The sequence below is a fragment of the Pseudorasbora parva genome, chromosome 6 (genome assembly GCF_024679245.1).
Source record: "Pseudorasbora parva isolate DD20220531a chromosome 6, ASM2467924v1, whole genome shotgun sequence".
NCBI lineage: Eukaryota > Metazoa > Chordata > Actinopteri > Cypriniformes > Gobionidae > Pseudorasbora > Pseudorasbora parva.
Genome location: NC_090177.1, coordinates 27,408,085 through 27,425,674, shown reverse-complemented (window position 1 = coordinate 27,425,674; position 17,590 = coordinate 27,408,085). Strand labels below are relative to the sequence as shown.

At 36.2% G+C, this 17,590-nt stretch overlaps 1 protein-coding gene across 1 annotated transcript in view; it reads left to right on the top strand.

The window, feature by feature from the left end:
- ntsr1 (neurotensin receptor 1 (high affinity)) overlaps positions 1-17,590 on the top strand; it is a 36,857-nt gene that overhangs the window by 5,903 nt on the left and 13,364 nt on the right. Inside the window, exons 2-3 of the mRNA XM_067447326.1 lie at positions 7,880-8,081; positions 16,736-16,820. Of these exons, the coding sequence (XP_067303427.1) occupies positions 7,880-8,081; positions 16,736-16,820 (287 nt within the window). The remainder of the gene's footprint in view (positions 1-7,879; positions 8,082-16,735; positions 16,821-17,590) is intronic.

Below are 17,590 nucleotides of genomic sequence, written 5' to 3'. Positions count from 1 at the left end.
TGTCACCATGCTCTCTGGGATATACTTTCTGTGAACCTGTAAAATGTCAGTCACTTGCCCTTTGAGTTTATTCTCAGTGGCCTTGAGTGGCAAGGTATGCTGTTACTTTTGTCCAACATCCTGTCCAAAGTATGAATTACACAGTCAAAGTGCTTCAAAGCAATCACTCCATACACCTTCACAGGCATCAGGGCAGCAGCTACTGACAGACAGGGAGATGTCTGGCAGATAAAAGAAACCTCAACCAAGATTTCGAGGAGAAGAGAGGAGGAGATTTGTAATTGAGGCCAAAAGAAGGGAGATGATAACTATCAGTCAGTTAATAAGATACACCAGAGGAAAGATACATCAATTACATCATGGGTGGCACCAGCTCTGAATGTTTATAAAGCACAGACTGGGGTTTATCAGCTTGTCTTTGGTTTCATGCCTTGTCATTTTTGTCACAATCAAAATCACCCAGAGTGTTGTAAATTAGACTATATAGGTTAACCCATCCTGATCTGCCGGCGATTCGATTTCGCCCGGCAACAGTCTGGAAACCCGTATTCTTAATTGTTAATGTGAACTTTTACCTTTTACACCACAGACTGAACAAAATTAAGCATTGCTTGGTTATGTGTTGAGCACTTAAATTGAACAGCTGACAGCTGATTGGTTGATTTTAATCCATTACATACCTTTCTATCATCTGACATTATGAAGATTAATTTATTCTGGCAGTTTAATGCTTGTTTAACTCTTCCTGTTCTTGTCATATTTTATTACCATTTTCTAAACCATAGCGAAAAAACTGTGATAATGTGATAAAATTTTGAAATAGTCTGAATAAATTTTGGTTTGACTGTAGTTCTCAAAGTGAAGTAAGATGTGTAGTGCGCTTGAGAAATGTTTCAATTTTAAAACTCTTGTTAAGATATGATGCTATGAACGTTGATTAAAAAATAGCCGTCACGGTCTAGAATGACAGCAGCAGCAAAGGTAATTTCAGAGTAGACGTTATTATATTAGGATGCAAAATTACAAAGAAGCAATGTACTGTTCAATCCAATTAGACCAGGGGCATGTCAGACAGTAAACATCTTGAATATGTTTTCAGTAACTTTAATGTAAAAATCACCCTGTTTTAAATACAGACACACTGGCTCATTTGTGACATTATGTATATTTGAGAAGAGAGAAAATTAAGATTATGAGAAGAACATAAGCGATAAGAGACAAAAGACTGAGATAAATAAGCAAACAGTGTGCTGTTAGTAACCATAGAAACATCACTAATCCAGTCTCAGCTTTAGCACACACGGTGGACATTTGCTGCTATCTGAAGTTGAACAAATATGAATTAGCATTGCTCATGACCCTTAAGTGCCACTTGCAGGTTGCAGCTTCACACTATATGACTCAAGATTCAGCTAATTATCTCATTAGAGCATCAAAGGGTCATTAATTTTTTAAATCAAACATTCCAGTGCTCAACTTGAATGAATGTGAACAAGGCATAAAGGGCTCATTTGAATTATTCCAACCTATTACAGTGCTACAACTGAGTTTTATTAACATGCACTAAGTTGCTCTATTAGTCTATTTATTATGTGTCTCATACAAACTTCTCCATTCTCTCTCTGTTATATTTTTATCTGTGGGGTTTTTAGTTTGATGTTGCCTGTTGTGATCAGTGGCTTTGTTGAGTGAGATATAGCTTAGAAGTCTATTGATGGTGAAAACAAAATCAAGATGATTATGTTGTATTGCATGTGTAACTGTAGTCAGTGTGCAAGTAAATCTCACTCCTCGGACCTCAGGAGACGCTCTAGCGACTGACGTTAGAGGTTGCAGCCTTTAGCCTCCTTGTTAGAGCGTCCGACTCTCATGCCGGTGGTGCCGTGACCCGGATGGGAGTGACGTTTAAGGGGGACCTGGTAAAAAAAAAAAGTATACTTTATTGTATTTCAAATATCTTCTCTTTTCCAATAGTATATTGGAAAAAGTGTCCATCTCTAAATACATAAATAAAAAATATATTAGCATCATATTTTCACAATACAACTTTTAACACACTTTAAAATAATTGTATTTTAGTATATTTTCTAAAAATATATTTTGGAAAAATATAATTTAAATGAAAGTTCAGTATACTTTTGTAAAGTGTACTTATTTGACCATTACTTTAAAATATATTTTTTGTATATTTTAAACTTATGCTCAAAATTGTCATTGTAACAAATTAACAATGTACTAAGAGCATATTTTAAAAATACACAATTAATATATTACACTGTATATTTAATGTTAAATAATGTTTCAGGTTATTCATTCATGCTTAACTGTTCAAATTAAACATGAATAAATAAGTGTTGAATTATTATATGCACTAAAAGCCCATTTTTAAATATATGCAGTGTATGCTATAAGCCCTACTTTAGTTGTGATTTAAGTGTAAATATGTTTAATAAGTTTACACTGGCAGAGAAGAATCGTGTTACAATCGTACAAACACAAATTAAACCAACAGCACAGTTAAAATACAACGCAAGAAAATATGAGTTAATATGAGTACTAATATGAGTAGTTGAGTCTTATCTGAATTCAAATGTCTCTTCAATTGGTCTGTGACCAATCAGATTGGCCCTCATTTATCAAAAGTGCGTACATCAAATTTCCAGCGTACACCTTGCGTACACCCAAACCCACGGTGACTTTGAGATTTATCAATATGGACGTTGGCGTACGGCACGCTCAAATCCTACGCCAGCTCAGGAGGTGGTGTACGCACGTTTGAGTTAGTGGGAAAATGCGCAGAAAAACAATTCCTAACACCACAAAACGCACTGACAAGATATGCTATATTGTGACCCACTGTTAAAAACCACAACAACAACATGTAGTGTTTATTTTTGTGCAACATGAACGTCAATGTTTAATTTGTTTGACTTTACCAAAGCGTTTGATCTGTAGGCATATGTAATCCTCCAGTCGCGAGCCTGTGCGCTTTACCTGACGGTTCAGGCCCGCGCCTGGCCCGGCAGCTGCGCACAGACTGGGACTAAAATAATTCAGACTGACAAAATAATAAAAATGGCCTTCTTCTTTTAAATAATAATAAAATCAATAAAAACGGCATTCTTATTCTAAATAACAAGCGTCATTAAGAATAATAATCATAATAATAATAAGAAGAATCTTACAAATTGTCATGTATAATTATTAATGTGAATGAATGGTAGGCTACTCCACATCACATCAGCATCACTATCGTACACCCCAATACATGTGCCGTGATACGAAATTAAATGCTAATTGTTTCAAAACATGCTGTAAAATAATGCATTGTGATGGTAATTTATCATCCAAACAGCTATTTAAACTGCTGGAGTGCGCTTCTCAACCTCCACACTAACAGTAGCTACTCGTAATTTGGGTCCATATTTTGTTTTTGTGAGCGCCTTTAATCCCACTCTTTAAACTCCCAAATAAAACAATTTCGGGTTTTTTTTCCACTTCCCTGGTGATGGTCTCGATGGGCGCGTCTCAATCATCTCAATAGTTCAGTAGTCAGAGCACTGATCAGGGAGTCAGCCCAGCCCATGTCCTAATCAGTGCCCTGACTAGTGGACTAGTGAGATGATTGAGATGCGCCCGATCTCCACGTCGGAGAAGTTTCGTTTCTTTGCCGTCTTCTGTTTGTCTATGGCGTAAAATGAGGGCGTGCGGGAGGCGGAGACTTGAATATATAGGGGCGTGTTATTCTAATGACGATCGTTTTCAGCCGCGGGATTTATCAAGGGCAAGTATTGCGTACACCTGGATTGCAGAGGTACGCACAGCTTCATAAATCAACATATACACCCGTTTCTACGCAAGATTGATAAATGAGGGCCATTGTGTTGCTCAATGCCTGCAGCCAATCAGAGGCAGAGCTGCTGATGGTACTCGTCTGGCTGACGCTGGCTCACTCGTGGGAGGTTTGCAGCCTGGCAGGTGAAGTACAATGTTGCGTTACATTATTTATTTAATAAAACACTGATAGCGGAAAGCACATGGCTCATTCTTCCTTCAATCATGTTACATCGCAGCCTGACCTTGATGGTGATGATAAACTGATTTGGAATAAAATGGCCTAATGCTATATGCAATCCTGAAAAGAACTGGAGAAAAAGTCCTGCTTTTTGGAGGTAAGTAATAAGTAAGACTAATATAACTAAACATGAATACAAAGTTGAATGAACATGCACCTGACCATATCTCTTGTATGTTCTGTTAACAGATTGTGTTCTTCACAAGTGTTTGATGTCAACTGTCTTCTGATGATGTGTACGCGGCCTTCAGACGCAAGTGTAGTCCTACTGAGCAGCTCATCAGAAAATGGAATATAATGTGTAATTTATATTTATGTATTGAGATGGTCAGTGGAATTTGTTCAATAATATGTTTTGCAACATCTTCCAGTGTTAATTGAATGAAAAACGTAGTAAGTTAATGTTGTTTAGGTTTGCTGAAACCATGTGAAACCATTAATAAAAACCGGTTGGGCTTGTTTAATGAAATGTCTCTTCATTAGTTATGCGTGTTAGATTTGATTTAATTTAATATTTACTTCACATTTAATATCACTAATTAAGCATGTAATTAGTCCCTATACTTAAAGTGTACTAAGTATACTTAAAGTTGTTCCAATTTAGCACACAAAAGTACACTAAATACACTTAAAGCTATGCTTCAACACAACTTAATTACAACTAAAATATTCTTAGCACAAAATTAGTTGTTTCAAAATAGCACACTTCAAGTTAACTAGTCATTAACACACTTCAAGTATACTGAAAAATAGTCTGGCTGCAAGTGTACCTATAGCATGCTTTTTTCACTAGAGGGTGAGTGTAACGGAGGCCAGCTAGTAGTTGCTGTACAAGTAAACCTCACTCCTCTGACCTCCAGAGACACTCTAGCAACTGATGCTAGAGGTTGCAGCCTTTAGCCTCCTTGTTAGAGCGTCCGAGTCTAATGCCGGTGGTGCCGTGACCCGGGTGGGAGTAAGGTTTAGGGGGGTGAGTGTAATGGAGGCCAGCTAGTAGTTGCTGTGCAAGTAAACCTCACTCCTCTGACCTCTAGAGAAACTCTAGGGACTGACGCTAGAGGTTGCAGCCTTTAGCCTCCTTGTTAGAGCGTCCGAGTCTAATGCCGGTGGTGCCGTGGCCCGGATGGGAGTGAGGTTCAGGGGGGTGAGTGTAACGGAGGCCAGCTAGTAGTTGCTGTGCAAGTAAACCTCACTCCTCTGACCTCAAGAGATGCTCTAGTGACTGATGTTAGAGGTTGCAGCCTTTAGCCTCCTTGTTAGAGCGCCTGACTCTCATGCCGGCGGACCCGGGATTGAGTCCCGCTTGGAGCGGGTGGTTTAGAACAAAAGGGGTTACACATGCTTTACTGTCCAGACGAAATACAAACACAATGAGCATCCTCAGTCAAGGTGTAGATAATCCACGCAAGACTACAGGAACCTGAGAACAGGGTCCTTGACAAGCAGACACTTCAGCAGAATTTAATTTGCCACATGATTTGTTTGCTGTTTCGAAAGTGCATGTGCACTGTTGCCTAAGAGAGATGTACTTTCTGGAAAGCTTTGATGGAGAAATAATACAGGAAATTCATTTTCCTAGGCATTCTTAGACACAGCTGGAATTCATATGCAGAGCAAACCGACCTCAGTCAACAATGATAAGGGCATATTTGTATTATTAATCATCATGAATCATGAATTATAATATCCTTGTGCTACTCCATTATACCATCTCTGTCATTCAGATAAATTTGACTTGTCTCGCAATTGACCATTTAATAAATGGCTGAATTTGCAGGTGAGTTTAAAAGAATCAGTTTGTGAAATCACAGCATAACATTCCATCTATGATGCCTGAGAAATCAAAAAGGAATAAAAGCATGACGTTTTTGTTTCTCTTTTTGCCATGACTGAATAATAGATCCATTTTTTGACTTATATATGTTTTTATATATTATATATGTTTTAAACTCCTCTAAAATAATTACCAACTTCTTCAAAACATCAATTATCGTGGGTCTGGCATACTCAGCCAAAGAAACAAAAATAAATTACATTTGTTTGCCATTTTTGTTAAATAATGCCAACCAAAATCAAAATATTGTGTCTTCATAAACACACAAAGGTTTCCTCTAGGCATTTTCATTTTTGCTCTGTGTGAGTACTGATCTTACAAACATGATTGGTGAGACAGCCTGTAGTTACATAATACATAAATAATTATCCCATTAAGCTTGTTAAAGCCACGCAGAGTTTTACAACATAAATTAAAAACGGTTATATAAAAAGTGTTTAAAATGATGAGGTAAGGATGCAGCATATGAATCAGACTCTTCATGTACTGCTTTTCGACTATATCTACTACTAGGCATGGTATGGTATAAAAACCATTATGCCTATGCAATGTCCCCACATGTCACAAAAACAAAATGTGTGTGTGTGTGTGTGTGTGTGTGTGTGTGTGTGTGTGTGTGTGTGTGTGTGTGTGTGTGTGTGTGTGTGTGTGTGTGTGTGTGTGTGTGTGTGTGTGTGTGTGTGTGTGTGTGTGTGTGTGTGTGTGTGTGTGTGTGTGTGTGTGTTCACTACGCCATGCTCCTAATGTGTGTGCGCTAACTTAGATGGGTTAAATGCAGTGTAAAAATTCCTAGTATATGGGTTACTTGGCTTTCACCCTGTGAACATGAATATGTAACCAGTCATGGTTATAGATGTAAAGGCAGGTGCAACACACAGTTATCTTAGAACCCAAACCCCGCTTAGCAGTGAACTGCTAAAGTAAGGTTTTTTTTTTTTTTTTCTTTTTTCTTAAAGTGCTCTCTAGACCTTTTTTGGATTTAATTATGATAGCGCTGGTTCAACCTTGCAGTAACACATTTTTTTCCTCATTAAAAACTCTAAATATTCCCATCCTCTTTCCCTTCAATGAGTTTTTGATGTGTTCATTCTGATCTCTTTTATGTTTCTCAGTCTGGAAGGAAAGGTGCTGGACTCTTAAACTCCAGTCATCTGTTCAACACCAATTTAACGTGACTGCATAAACCAACACCATGTTCTTCTAAATTAGTGCTGAGGAGTATTTCAATAGTCTTGGCTTAATCTCTGTTTTTTCATGCAGTGCAGATGTCAGATCACATGAGATTAATTTGCTTTGGCAACAGCAAAAAAAAGGGGAAAGGAACAAAGGACCAGTTTAATGAAAGATCTAGGAATGTGACCAGTTCAAGAATACCTAAGAACCCTACATACCTTGAAGTAATAATTATTCATACTCTGTGGGGATGCATGCATTCAGAGGTACGTTTATTAAGAGGTATCACGATAACCTTCTCATCCAGGTGGAAGCAAGATCAAAATGAAAATGACTATGCTCACATAACTTCTAACAAAGAAAACATCCACATTACTATTCAACATACTTTGGTTTGACTCCCAGGAAATGCTTGCAATGATAAAATGTGCCGAATACCTTGAATGCACAAAGTAATTGCAGTGTTGCTTTGGATAAAGCATTTGCCAAATGCATAAATGTAAATGTTTTTCAGACACAGAATAAAAAAAAAATTCAATTAATTCAAATTCAATTCTCCTGACTTCCTGTCTTTTATCATACACATCCCCCAGCAAGTCCTGTCAAATGGAGATAGAATTGTGCAGTTCTTCGGGGTTTACACATCTTAAAATAAACTCACACACAAAAAATGGCATTCCATAAACAATGTAACAGTTTAAAAAAAGTAATTGCGTCAACCAAAGCAGCACCATAAAAGTCAAAGTCTCTTGCCTACTTATTCCCTCTTTTTCCTTTGTTCCCTATAACTCCTCAAGGTGAATGCCTTCCTGTCCTTTGTGGTTCCCATGGCACTGATCTCAGCATTAAATGGGGTCATAGCCAGTCAGCTTCTCCGCATGTTTCGGGAGTCTGCCCAGGACAACCGCATCTGTATCATCGGAGGCAACGCTACCATGCTTAGTGTCGCCGTTGAACCAAACCGTGCCCAATCAATGCGCCATGGAGTCATGGTGCTGCGTAAGTACCTTTATGTTTTTTTCAAGTGTTTGATATAAAGACATGAATCAATATACTGACAGCATATGCATTATTTTGGTGGGAATCCGCCATTCAATTCAATTGGAAACCTCCACATACTACCACAAAACATCCAAACCTGCAGGACAAGCAGTCTTCACTGTCTGTCAGTTACAGCTTCAATTTATCCCAATGATAGTGATGCTATAGAAACATTTAACAAACACTTGTCCCCTGGTTTCATTCTGTAGGAGAATGTATGCATTTGTGTGTGTGACCTTTTTATCAAGACAAGTGTTGTGCAGAGTTCCACTGAGTGTATTGATCATTGAACAAAATGTTAATAAGAATCTGGTTCTTTCATTTAACCCAATATCTCTTTCTGGATGAATATGGCCATCAAAGTGAAACAGTTAAAAGCGTTTCATTTATATCCTGATAGAAAATATAGGGACAAGGATGAGTCACGTGCATGTTTATCACAAACACCTATTATAAAGCTCAGAGTACACTCTGTATACTGCCTTACTTGCTTCTATAAACGGCTCTATTTTCTCTACATGCTACTTATTCCTATATTTTACGAAAAATGAAAGATAGATAACTGAATATGTGTGCAATGAAAATTATGTTTAATTTAGATTTTTATCCCGTTGCTTGGATTTAGAAAACGTTTTGTGCAGGTCTAACAAGGGGATGATTTGTTAGACGGCAGCTAAAAATATGTACTGCCACAGCTATTCAATTTAACTTAATTTACAAAGCCATTTAAGTCACTTTGGACTTAAAATAAACAGGAAGAACATGTATTTTTCCATTAGAGATACAGTTGAGATATGTACTCTGGGGAAGAATCCAGAGTTAGTTTGTTTTGCCAGTTGACTGCAGCCTCCATTAAAGGGTCAGTGTACCGTTGAAAGACTTTTGACTGCTCTCACACCAGCTTTCAGCACCATGGGGGAGACAATCATTTGTAAAAACCTACTATTCATCTAATTTACTGCTTCATAAAAGAGTGTTTGATGTGAATTTCTGCCAGAAGCGCCTTAAGGGCACTAAGTGTAACATGAATAATTTAATGGACGACATGAAATGCAGTATTTCATGACAAAATGCAGGCATTTTGAACACAAAAAGACAAAAGCTAAAGTTTTAGCATTAGTCATCACTTCCTTACCTTGTGATAAAGAAGTGTGCTTAATTGTTTGAATGTGCAAATCTTAAAATAATATAAAAAAACCCTGCACTTTCAGATTATATTAATGAAATGACAGGCCTTTAAGTGTATTTAAAGAGCGTACACTCGTTTCTTGACATGCCAAGGAAAATTATTTTGTAATTGTTGTGTTTTAAGAAAGTACACTTATTTGGTCTGTTGACTAACATTCTAAAGCACATGTAAAGTACTTAAGTACTTTGTGTTCCATGTCAAAGACAACAGAAGTAATTATGAAGTATAAAGATAAACTTAAAGGATTAGCTCATTTTAAAATGAAAATACCTAAACATGATTTACTCACGCTCAAGCCTTTTTTCTTCTTTCTGATTAACACAATCTGAGTTATATAATAAATATACTGGCACTTCCAGGCTTTATAATGGCAGTGAACGAGTTTGAAGCTAAATGATCCCTTCAGAAGCGAATCAATGTAAATATCCATATTTAAAACGTTATAAAGTAAAATAAAATATAAAGTAAAATATGTAGCTTCCGTCAGACTGAGAACGTAATTAGTGCAACGAATGACTATGACGTAGCATTTATTAAGGGGAGGGGGGGGGGGGGGGGGGGGGTAACAAATTCTTTTTCTTTCTGACTTCATTTTGGAGTCGGATTCACATGCTAAACACGGCCAAAATTTCAAAAAACGAGATGGACGTATGGAGTATTTCTGGTTGTGAGAGAAAGATAACCTTGTTCAGCTTTCCAAATAACCCAGCATTAAGGAAACAGTGGATGCAGTTTGTTTTTCCAGAGCAGCAACAGAGTTCTGCAAGTGTGTTTGTTTGTTTGTTCCCGGGCATGAGTCGAAACAGCAGGTGGTGAATGAAACTGCATCAAATGTCTGTTTTGTTGGCAATTGGCGCAAAAGTGCATAATGTCAACAACACGAATGTATAGGGAATCTAAAGTTATCCAGGGATAATGCCATGATGTATTTCTCTTAGAAAAGAATCGGTACATTGTATCTGTCTTTTGTATCATAAAGCTAAAGTAGGTCATAAAAGCAAAGTTTAGCTAATTGCTTTAATATAAATTTATTGAAACTATAATACATTTAATTTAAAAATGCAATATGTCAATTTCACAGTTGAGAAAATACTATCAGATTATGTAATGCGTTCTCATAAATATACTATACTTTTTCACAAGGACTTGTTTTTTTGTGTACGCAGTTTGGTTAAAACAAAAAAGTTCCATGCATAATGTAATTCCTTGAATCCACAATATTAGGTTATGCTTATCTATTCAAACTTCAAACTACTATAACAATGCTCCTAAATTATGGAATTATTTTCCCCTACCATTGCGTAAAATATCATCTCTTCAAGGCCCAGCTAAAGACATATCTATTTTACTCGTTTGAATAATGTGGCTATATAAGACCCTGTGCCTGTGTGTGTGGGTGTGCAATGTACTGTCTAACACTATGTAAAGCGACCTTGAGTTATTGAAAGGCGCTATATAAATAAAACTTCTTCTTCTTCTTCTTCTTCTTCTTCTTCTTCTTCTTCTTCTTCTTCTTCTTCTTCTTCTTCTTCTTCTTCTTCTTCTTCTTCTTCTTCTTCTTCTTGCGGGTGTTCATGCCATATCCTGCCGTTAGTGTCCCCTCAAAACATTTTTTTTTTAACTGAATAAAATCTCTTATGTCTGCATGTGCGACTTATGTGCAAAAGCTCAGTTATATCTGTTATGAAACACTGCTTTGTTTACCTTCTAACCTCACCCTTTCCGATCATGCACTTATAGATCTAGCAGAATTTGCCCATAAAAGTGTCTGTCTCTGTGACAGCATGAGTGGATGAGGTGATCCATAGTTAATGTAAGAGCCTGCAAATTGCTGACTAAAAGACTCTAATTAAGGCAAATCTGCAGAGGACACCCGGCAGGTTTGTAGAGGGTCAGACAGTGTTGGCAGCACTTTTACCCATTCTTCTCAATTTATTTAATGTCGGCTCCACTGGCTTCAAGTTCAGCTGAATTTGAATTCGTACAGAGTGCTGTTAAAATTCAGAAACGGAATTACTCACTTTCATTCTTGATCTGGATCCAAAGGAGGCACTTAGTGAGAGATGTCGAGAAATCAAGTTCTTTAAAGTTATGGTGATGTTCTATAATGAAAGAGAGACATATATATATATATATATATATATATATATATATATATATATATATATATATATATATATATATATATATATATATATATATATATAATATATATATATATATTTATAGGCTATGGTTTAGGGCCACAGAATTACACAAAACTCCATATTAGTATAATCAACAAAACGTATGAGCTCATCAGTGTTGTTATAGTTAACTGACTTTTTTTATTATTATTATTAAAATGAAGCTGAAATGAAATAGAATAAAATATTAAAAATGTTGTCTTGCAAACTGATAAAAAATTAAGTTGAAGTACTAAAATTACTGAAATAAAAAGGAATTAAAGCTATAACAAAGTTCAAAAAATAACAAAAAAGCACATCTATATTCGTATTGGCTTGCAATTTGATTAGGCGCTCATCTTGACCGTGTGCATGAACTGCGGCAGGAAATGTCACTCTGACTGAGAAGAGGAAGTACCATCTCTGGCCCTTTTCAGATGCTAATAATTGCTTTGCACAAGATATTACAAACCATTTTCTATTATTTGCCATTTCTCTCACAAATATGCCTGCCATACACAAGCTCCATGAATAATTCAAGTTGCAATTAGTTAATGAGTCTTAATCTTCTAAATGAGACTGACCCCACCAAAGAATGAAAGTGGTTTGGGGGCACAATTTAATGGACAAAATACTCAAAAGCACGGCATAATTACCATATTCACAACCTAAAATAATATAACTAATTAGGTCTTATCAAAGCATGGCAATGGCCAAGATTTTTGTCATATGTGAATGTATTTATTCATCTACTGATTTCAAATGAAAACAACACATACAGGTACAACGACATGAGATAGAAAAGGAGTTTTTTCTTCTTCACTCAGCTACTGAGACACACTACAAATACAGCATTATTGTGTAGGCATCATTTTTAGATGCTTTTACATTTTTATTTATGTCGACAGTGCTGTCTGAAGCAGTCAGTGCTTGCTGCTGTGTGGAAGCATAATCTCTTATGTGCGATCTGTCGCTGATCTGTATTTATGTATCTTTATAAATCCAAAGCTATTGTGAGAGGTGGGATCAGCCAGGCTTTGAGAATAAAGACTGACTATTGAAAAACAAGGCAAGGCAAGGAAAGTTAATTTATATAGCACATTTCATACACAAGGGCAATTCAAAGGGCTTTACATAGAAATGAATTAAAATAGGGATACAAAATGCATAAGAAAAAGAATACAATGTGGAAAAATATAAATAGAAACAGTTGTAAAGAGAATACAAAAAAAAAAGTAATACAAATAATATATATTTAAAAAAACAAAACAAACAAAAAAACAGATTCCAGATAGATTCCTATCTGTCTGATTCTAAATTCAGTATTCACATATATAGCACATTGACTTTTTCCATTTCAAAAATTGTATTCATGGCTGTGTGCCAACATTGTCCTGACACATTAACATTTCAGATATAGGGTGACGTGCTCGTTTACTGCTCCATTAGTGACAGGAGAAGGAGATAGACAGGTGGAATGAGGAGAAAATGAAATTCATCAAAGAAAACAAGATCATTTAGAGTGGTGGTGATGGATTCGAATTAACCGCAGTCAGCTTTACAAAGTGTTATAGCCAAATGCCTAAAGCAGTCGGCACTGAACAGCACATTTACAATAATGTTAAACATTTACAATAATGTACATTATCAAAGGAAAAAGTTTCTATTCTAATGTAAGTACTGGGGACAGAGGCCTCTGGTATATGGAGAAAAAAAACACGATGCACACGTGTAGCCAATTTCACATGCATGAAACCAAATTCACGTGCACAAAAAAACTATTCAAGTGGGCAAAATAAAGTGATATATTCATAAAATACATTTCACAAATGCAAAACACAATTCGTAGATTTACAACTGGGCACAAAAACTTTCGAATGTTTAAAATGTACAAGTTTGTCCTTGAATATAAATGTGCAAATCGTCCTTTGTGTGTGAATTGCCTTGGATTTGTGTGTGTGTGTGTGTGTATTTTTTAAAACTTAACGAGAAGGCTCTGACTGCAGAGCCGCAGAGCCACAGTTTTACCAACTGTGAATACAACTACAATTTTGTGTATTTATTTATTTATTGTAATTGCACTTGTTTGATTTTATAGTTATTAGTTAGTGATCAAATGTTTAGTGGTAAAATTAAATGTAAATTGTAAATGTAAATTAAATTTGTTTCTTGGTTATGTCTCCAACAACTTAATGATATTCTCATACTTTCAGCCTGTTTAAAAGTATGTTTTATTTGTGTTCAAGTTTATGCATTTACCCCAGGGCAGAATTATTCAACTTGGGGAATTAGTTATCTTGACTTTAGACTAATAATTTAATAATTATAAAAACCTTTGGAATGTCTATTCGAAAGTTCATTTTTTATACCACGCATTGAAAATACATTGTGTTTTTGGAAAAAAAAACATAAAAGAAAGTGTTCATGACAGTATTGTTTTATATCAGTAAAGGAGCCTGAAGGCCTCCAGGCAACAGCAGATGCAAAAAAAAAAATAACAGCAGTAGCAACAATAATCAATAGATTCAATAGAGGACAGAATTAAGATTTCAAAATCAAATGTAGCTCCGCTTTAGTGAAACTGCGCATGCGCGGGGCAAAACCGCTGTAGTGAAACTGCGCATTATAAGCTATTTTTGCTTTTGTAATTATTTTATTGTTCAATGTTTTCATGTTACTGAATATGTGATCAAAAGAAAAGACAATGCTTACACATTGCTGGTGGTGGAAACCCCTGATAACAGAGACAGTTTTTCAAAAGAAACAAACTGAGGCCATGCAACATTTATCTGTCTCCAGCCTCCCTCTATGGGGCTTTATCTTTTAATTGCTTCTAGTCTCAAATAGGAAAAATTTGGATTTCGATACAAATTCAATTGGGATAACTAGAACATCCATGGGCAAGATTTAATCCTTCAAGAAAAGCAGATCAAAACAGAAGGTCTGTTGATATAATTCACAAAAGCCGAGGTTATATGAGACAACATTTCTGCTGACATTTCAAAGGGAAGAGGAATCCCTTAATAAATCTCTCTCCTTCGGAGACAAACACACACATACTTATACACACACACACACACACACACACACACACACACACACACACACACACACACACACACACACACACACACACACACACACACACACACACACACACACACACACACACACACACACACACACACACACACACACACAGCCATTTAAATCCTATCTGTAAGACAAATGGGTGACTAGTTTGATACAGGAAAAAAATGGCTATGTTTTTAGAACTTCTCTATTTTGAGAATAAACAATACATGGAGCTGAATGGATTTGTTGCTGCACACCTAATAATGGAATGGAATATTTAGAGAAATTATGTCAATAAGGACAAAATTCCAGTTTTGGAGAGTAAAAGTAATGATGGTGACGCAAATAACTTAAATTTTCAGTAACATTGCTGCGTTAATGCAGCACTGCTTAATCAGAAACATTCTAGAGAATCAGTTTCTTCTAAACGGTTCATTCTAGTGAATTGGTTCATTCAGAAGGTTTGTCAATGGGGGTAAAAAAAATATTTAATTGAAAATGTATTCTAATTTGTATTATAATTTAACTACTTAAAATTATAGTTTCAAAGTAACTTTTCCAACACTTAAAAAAATGTTCAGTTGTACTGTAGGGCCAAATAAAACAATGAATGTTAAACTCCTCTTTTTTTTTTTTTTATTAAATAAAAATATGATAGTGTATAAGGCTGTACCTAGTCTCTTATTGAGTCATGATTATGTTTTGGGGATAATGTGCAACAAACCAAGCAGAGTGTCATCTTGTGTAACGGAAGCCAGCTAGTAGTTGCTGTGCGAGTAAACATCACTCCTCTGATCTCAACTCACGCTCTAAAAACTGCGTTGCAGCCTTTAGCCTCCTTGTTAGAGCATCTGACTCAGATTCGAGTTCCGCTTGGAGCGGGCGGTTCGAACAGGAGGGGCTACATTTACAATTCGCATTTTGCACCATTCGCTATTTACATGGAGGAATGCAGACACCCTCAACCTGACGAGGCACTGGACATGAAAAAGATAACTGCGTCAGGCTAAAACTAAAACATTGTGCCGTGTGCATGATAGGACATATTATATTTGTATTGGTATTTCATTAGGCCTACTAACAATTTTAACCATAAAGTGATTACTAAATGCTTGTACATTTCAGAAAAAAACTAAATAGGCTATGAATTAACACTACTTGTACCACAACACTGGCTCTCGAACTGACCAAGGAGGTCAAATATACTATAAGCTAGCCATTAACATTCATATTCATCTCAATGGCTCCCGCAGGTCTGATCTCGACATACAGGATTTGTAATCCGCCATTAGGTTTTATTAAACACAAGCCAAACAAATTGTTATGCAAACAGTTCATGAAGCCATCCATGTGTAAATAGTCACATTCAGCTCTGTGACTGTGATAACTTGCATATGAATGGCTATGCATACAATTTACACAGAAATTCATTCTGCTTGTTTCATGAATAAATCATATAATCTTGAAGCTAACTTAAAAAAGAGAAACTAAAAGCCTTGATATAGACATGAAGTTGAAGACAGAGGGAGGAAGCAAATGTGTGCTGCCACTGCCTCACAATATGAGAAATCAATAGCAAGCTTGTGCCTCTATTAAAGAGCCTCATACAAAGATACGACTGAGATTAGTGAATCAATCCCTGCTTGACTCGGATCAGAGCTGAAGGGGTGGATGAATTGAAATGGGATGAGTAAAAGAATAGAGTAAGACAGATAATGCAAAAAATGGCTCATGGCAAAATGGCAGATACAAATTCATTTCTGTCAGGAAACAAATTATGAGTCATCTGTTTTTTACCAAATATGACTATTACAGGCTGAAGCCACCAGCCTTGCTCTTAAAACCATTTGATTTACATACACTGAACAATATTATAAATGCAACCCTTTTGTTTTTACCCCCATTGTTCATGAGCTGAATTCAAAGATCTAAGACTTTTTCTATGTACACAAAATGCTTATTTCTCTCAAATATTATTCACAAATCTGTCTAAAGATGTGTGAGTGAGCACTTCTCCTTTGCCGAGGTAATCCATCCACATCTCAGGTGTGGCATATCAAGATCCAAAAGTGCAACATCTATAAAAAGGGTTGCGTATATATTTTGATTATTGGACAAAGTTGGAAGTGCTCCTTATTATGACTGCTTTACCTATTATTTCTCTTTTATTTTATTTTCCACAGGTGCCGTGGTCATTGCTTTTGTGGTGTGCTGGTTGCCGTACCATGCTCGAAGGCTAATGTACTGCTATGTCACTGAATGGACAACGTGAGTTTCAGTTTCCAAAAAAAAAAAAAAAAAAATACAATAAATATCAAATGGTACTTCAAATGTAAACCGTTCTCTCAAATCTTCAATTTGCACACTCTTATTGGGCAATGTACAAATGCTGAGAGTATAGATGCACAAAAAGTGTAACTGCAATTTTCAACTATCATCAAATTCCTCTTAGGAACCCACGAGCTGATAACATACGACGTAGCTTATAAATAACATACAAGAAGACACACAATATTAAAAGTTATAGCCTGTAGCTGGCTCACCGCACACTATATCTCTACAAATCAATGTTTTGTTCTGGGCAGCACCCACCAACAGCAGCACACATAAAACATGATGCATGTGGTGATGGTAGTGATTTCTGGGAGTTTTCTTCTATGATTTAAGAGGTGGATCAATAAATCTGTGCCATATGCTCTGACGTTCAGCTTATAATTCAAACATAGCAGCAAAGACACGAGGCAAACGTACATGTGATTTTTATCAGTGGATGACTGCATACAGATTTATGTTGTGGTTGTCACGCATAGCTTGCATGAACTTCCTCAACCATATGCTGATGAGTGATGGGACATTTTTATGATTCCATGTACAGATCATCTCATTGGAAGTCCAGTATACAGAAAAACATGACGTTTGAACCCTTGCTCAAAAATGCATTAGTTTTGACAGTAATTACAACTAGATTTAGAAATATAGCCCATAGAAAGTACAGTGTTGCTATGCTGTTGCTATGGTGTTCTAAGTGGTTGCTGTCT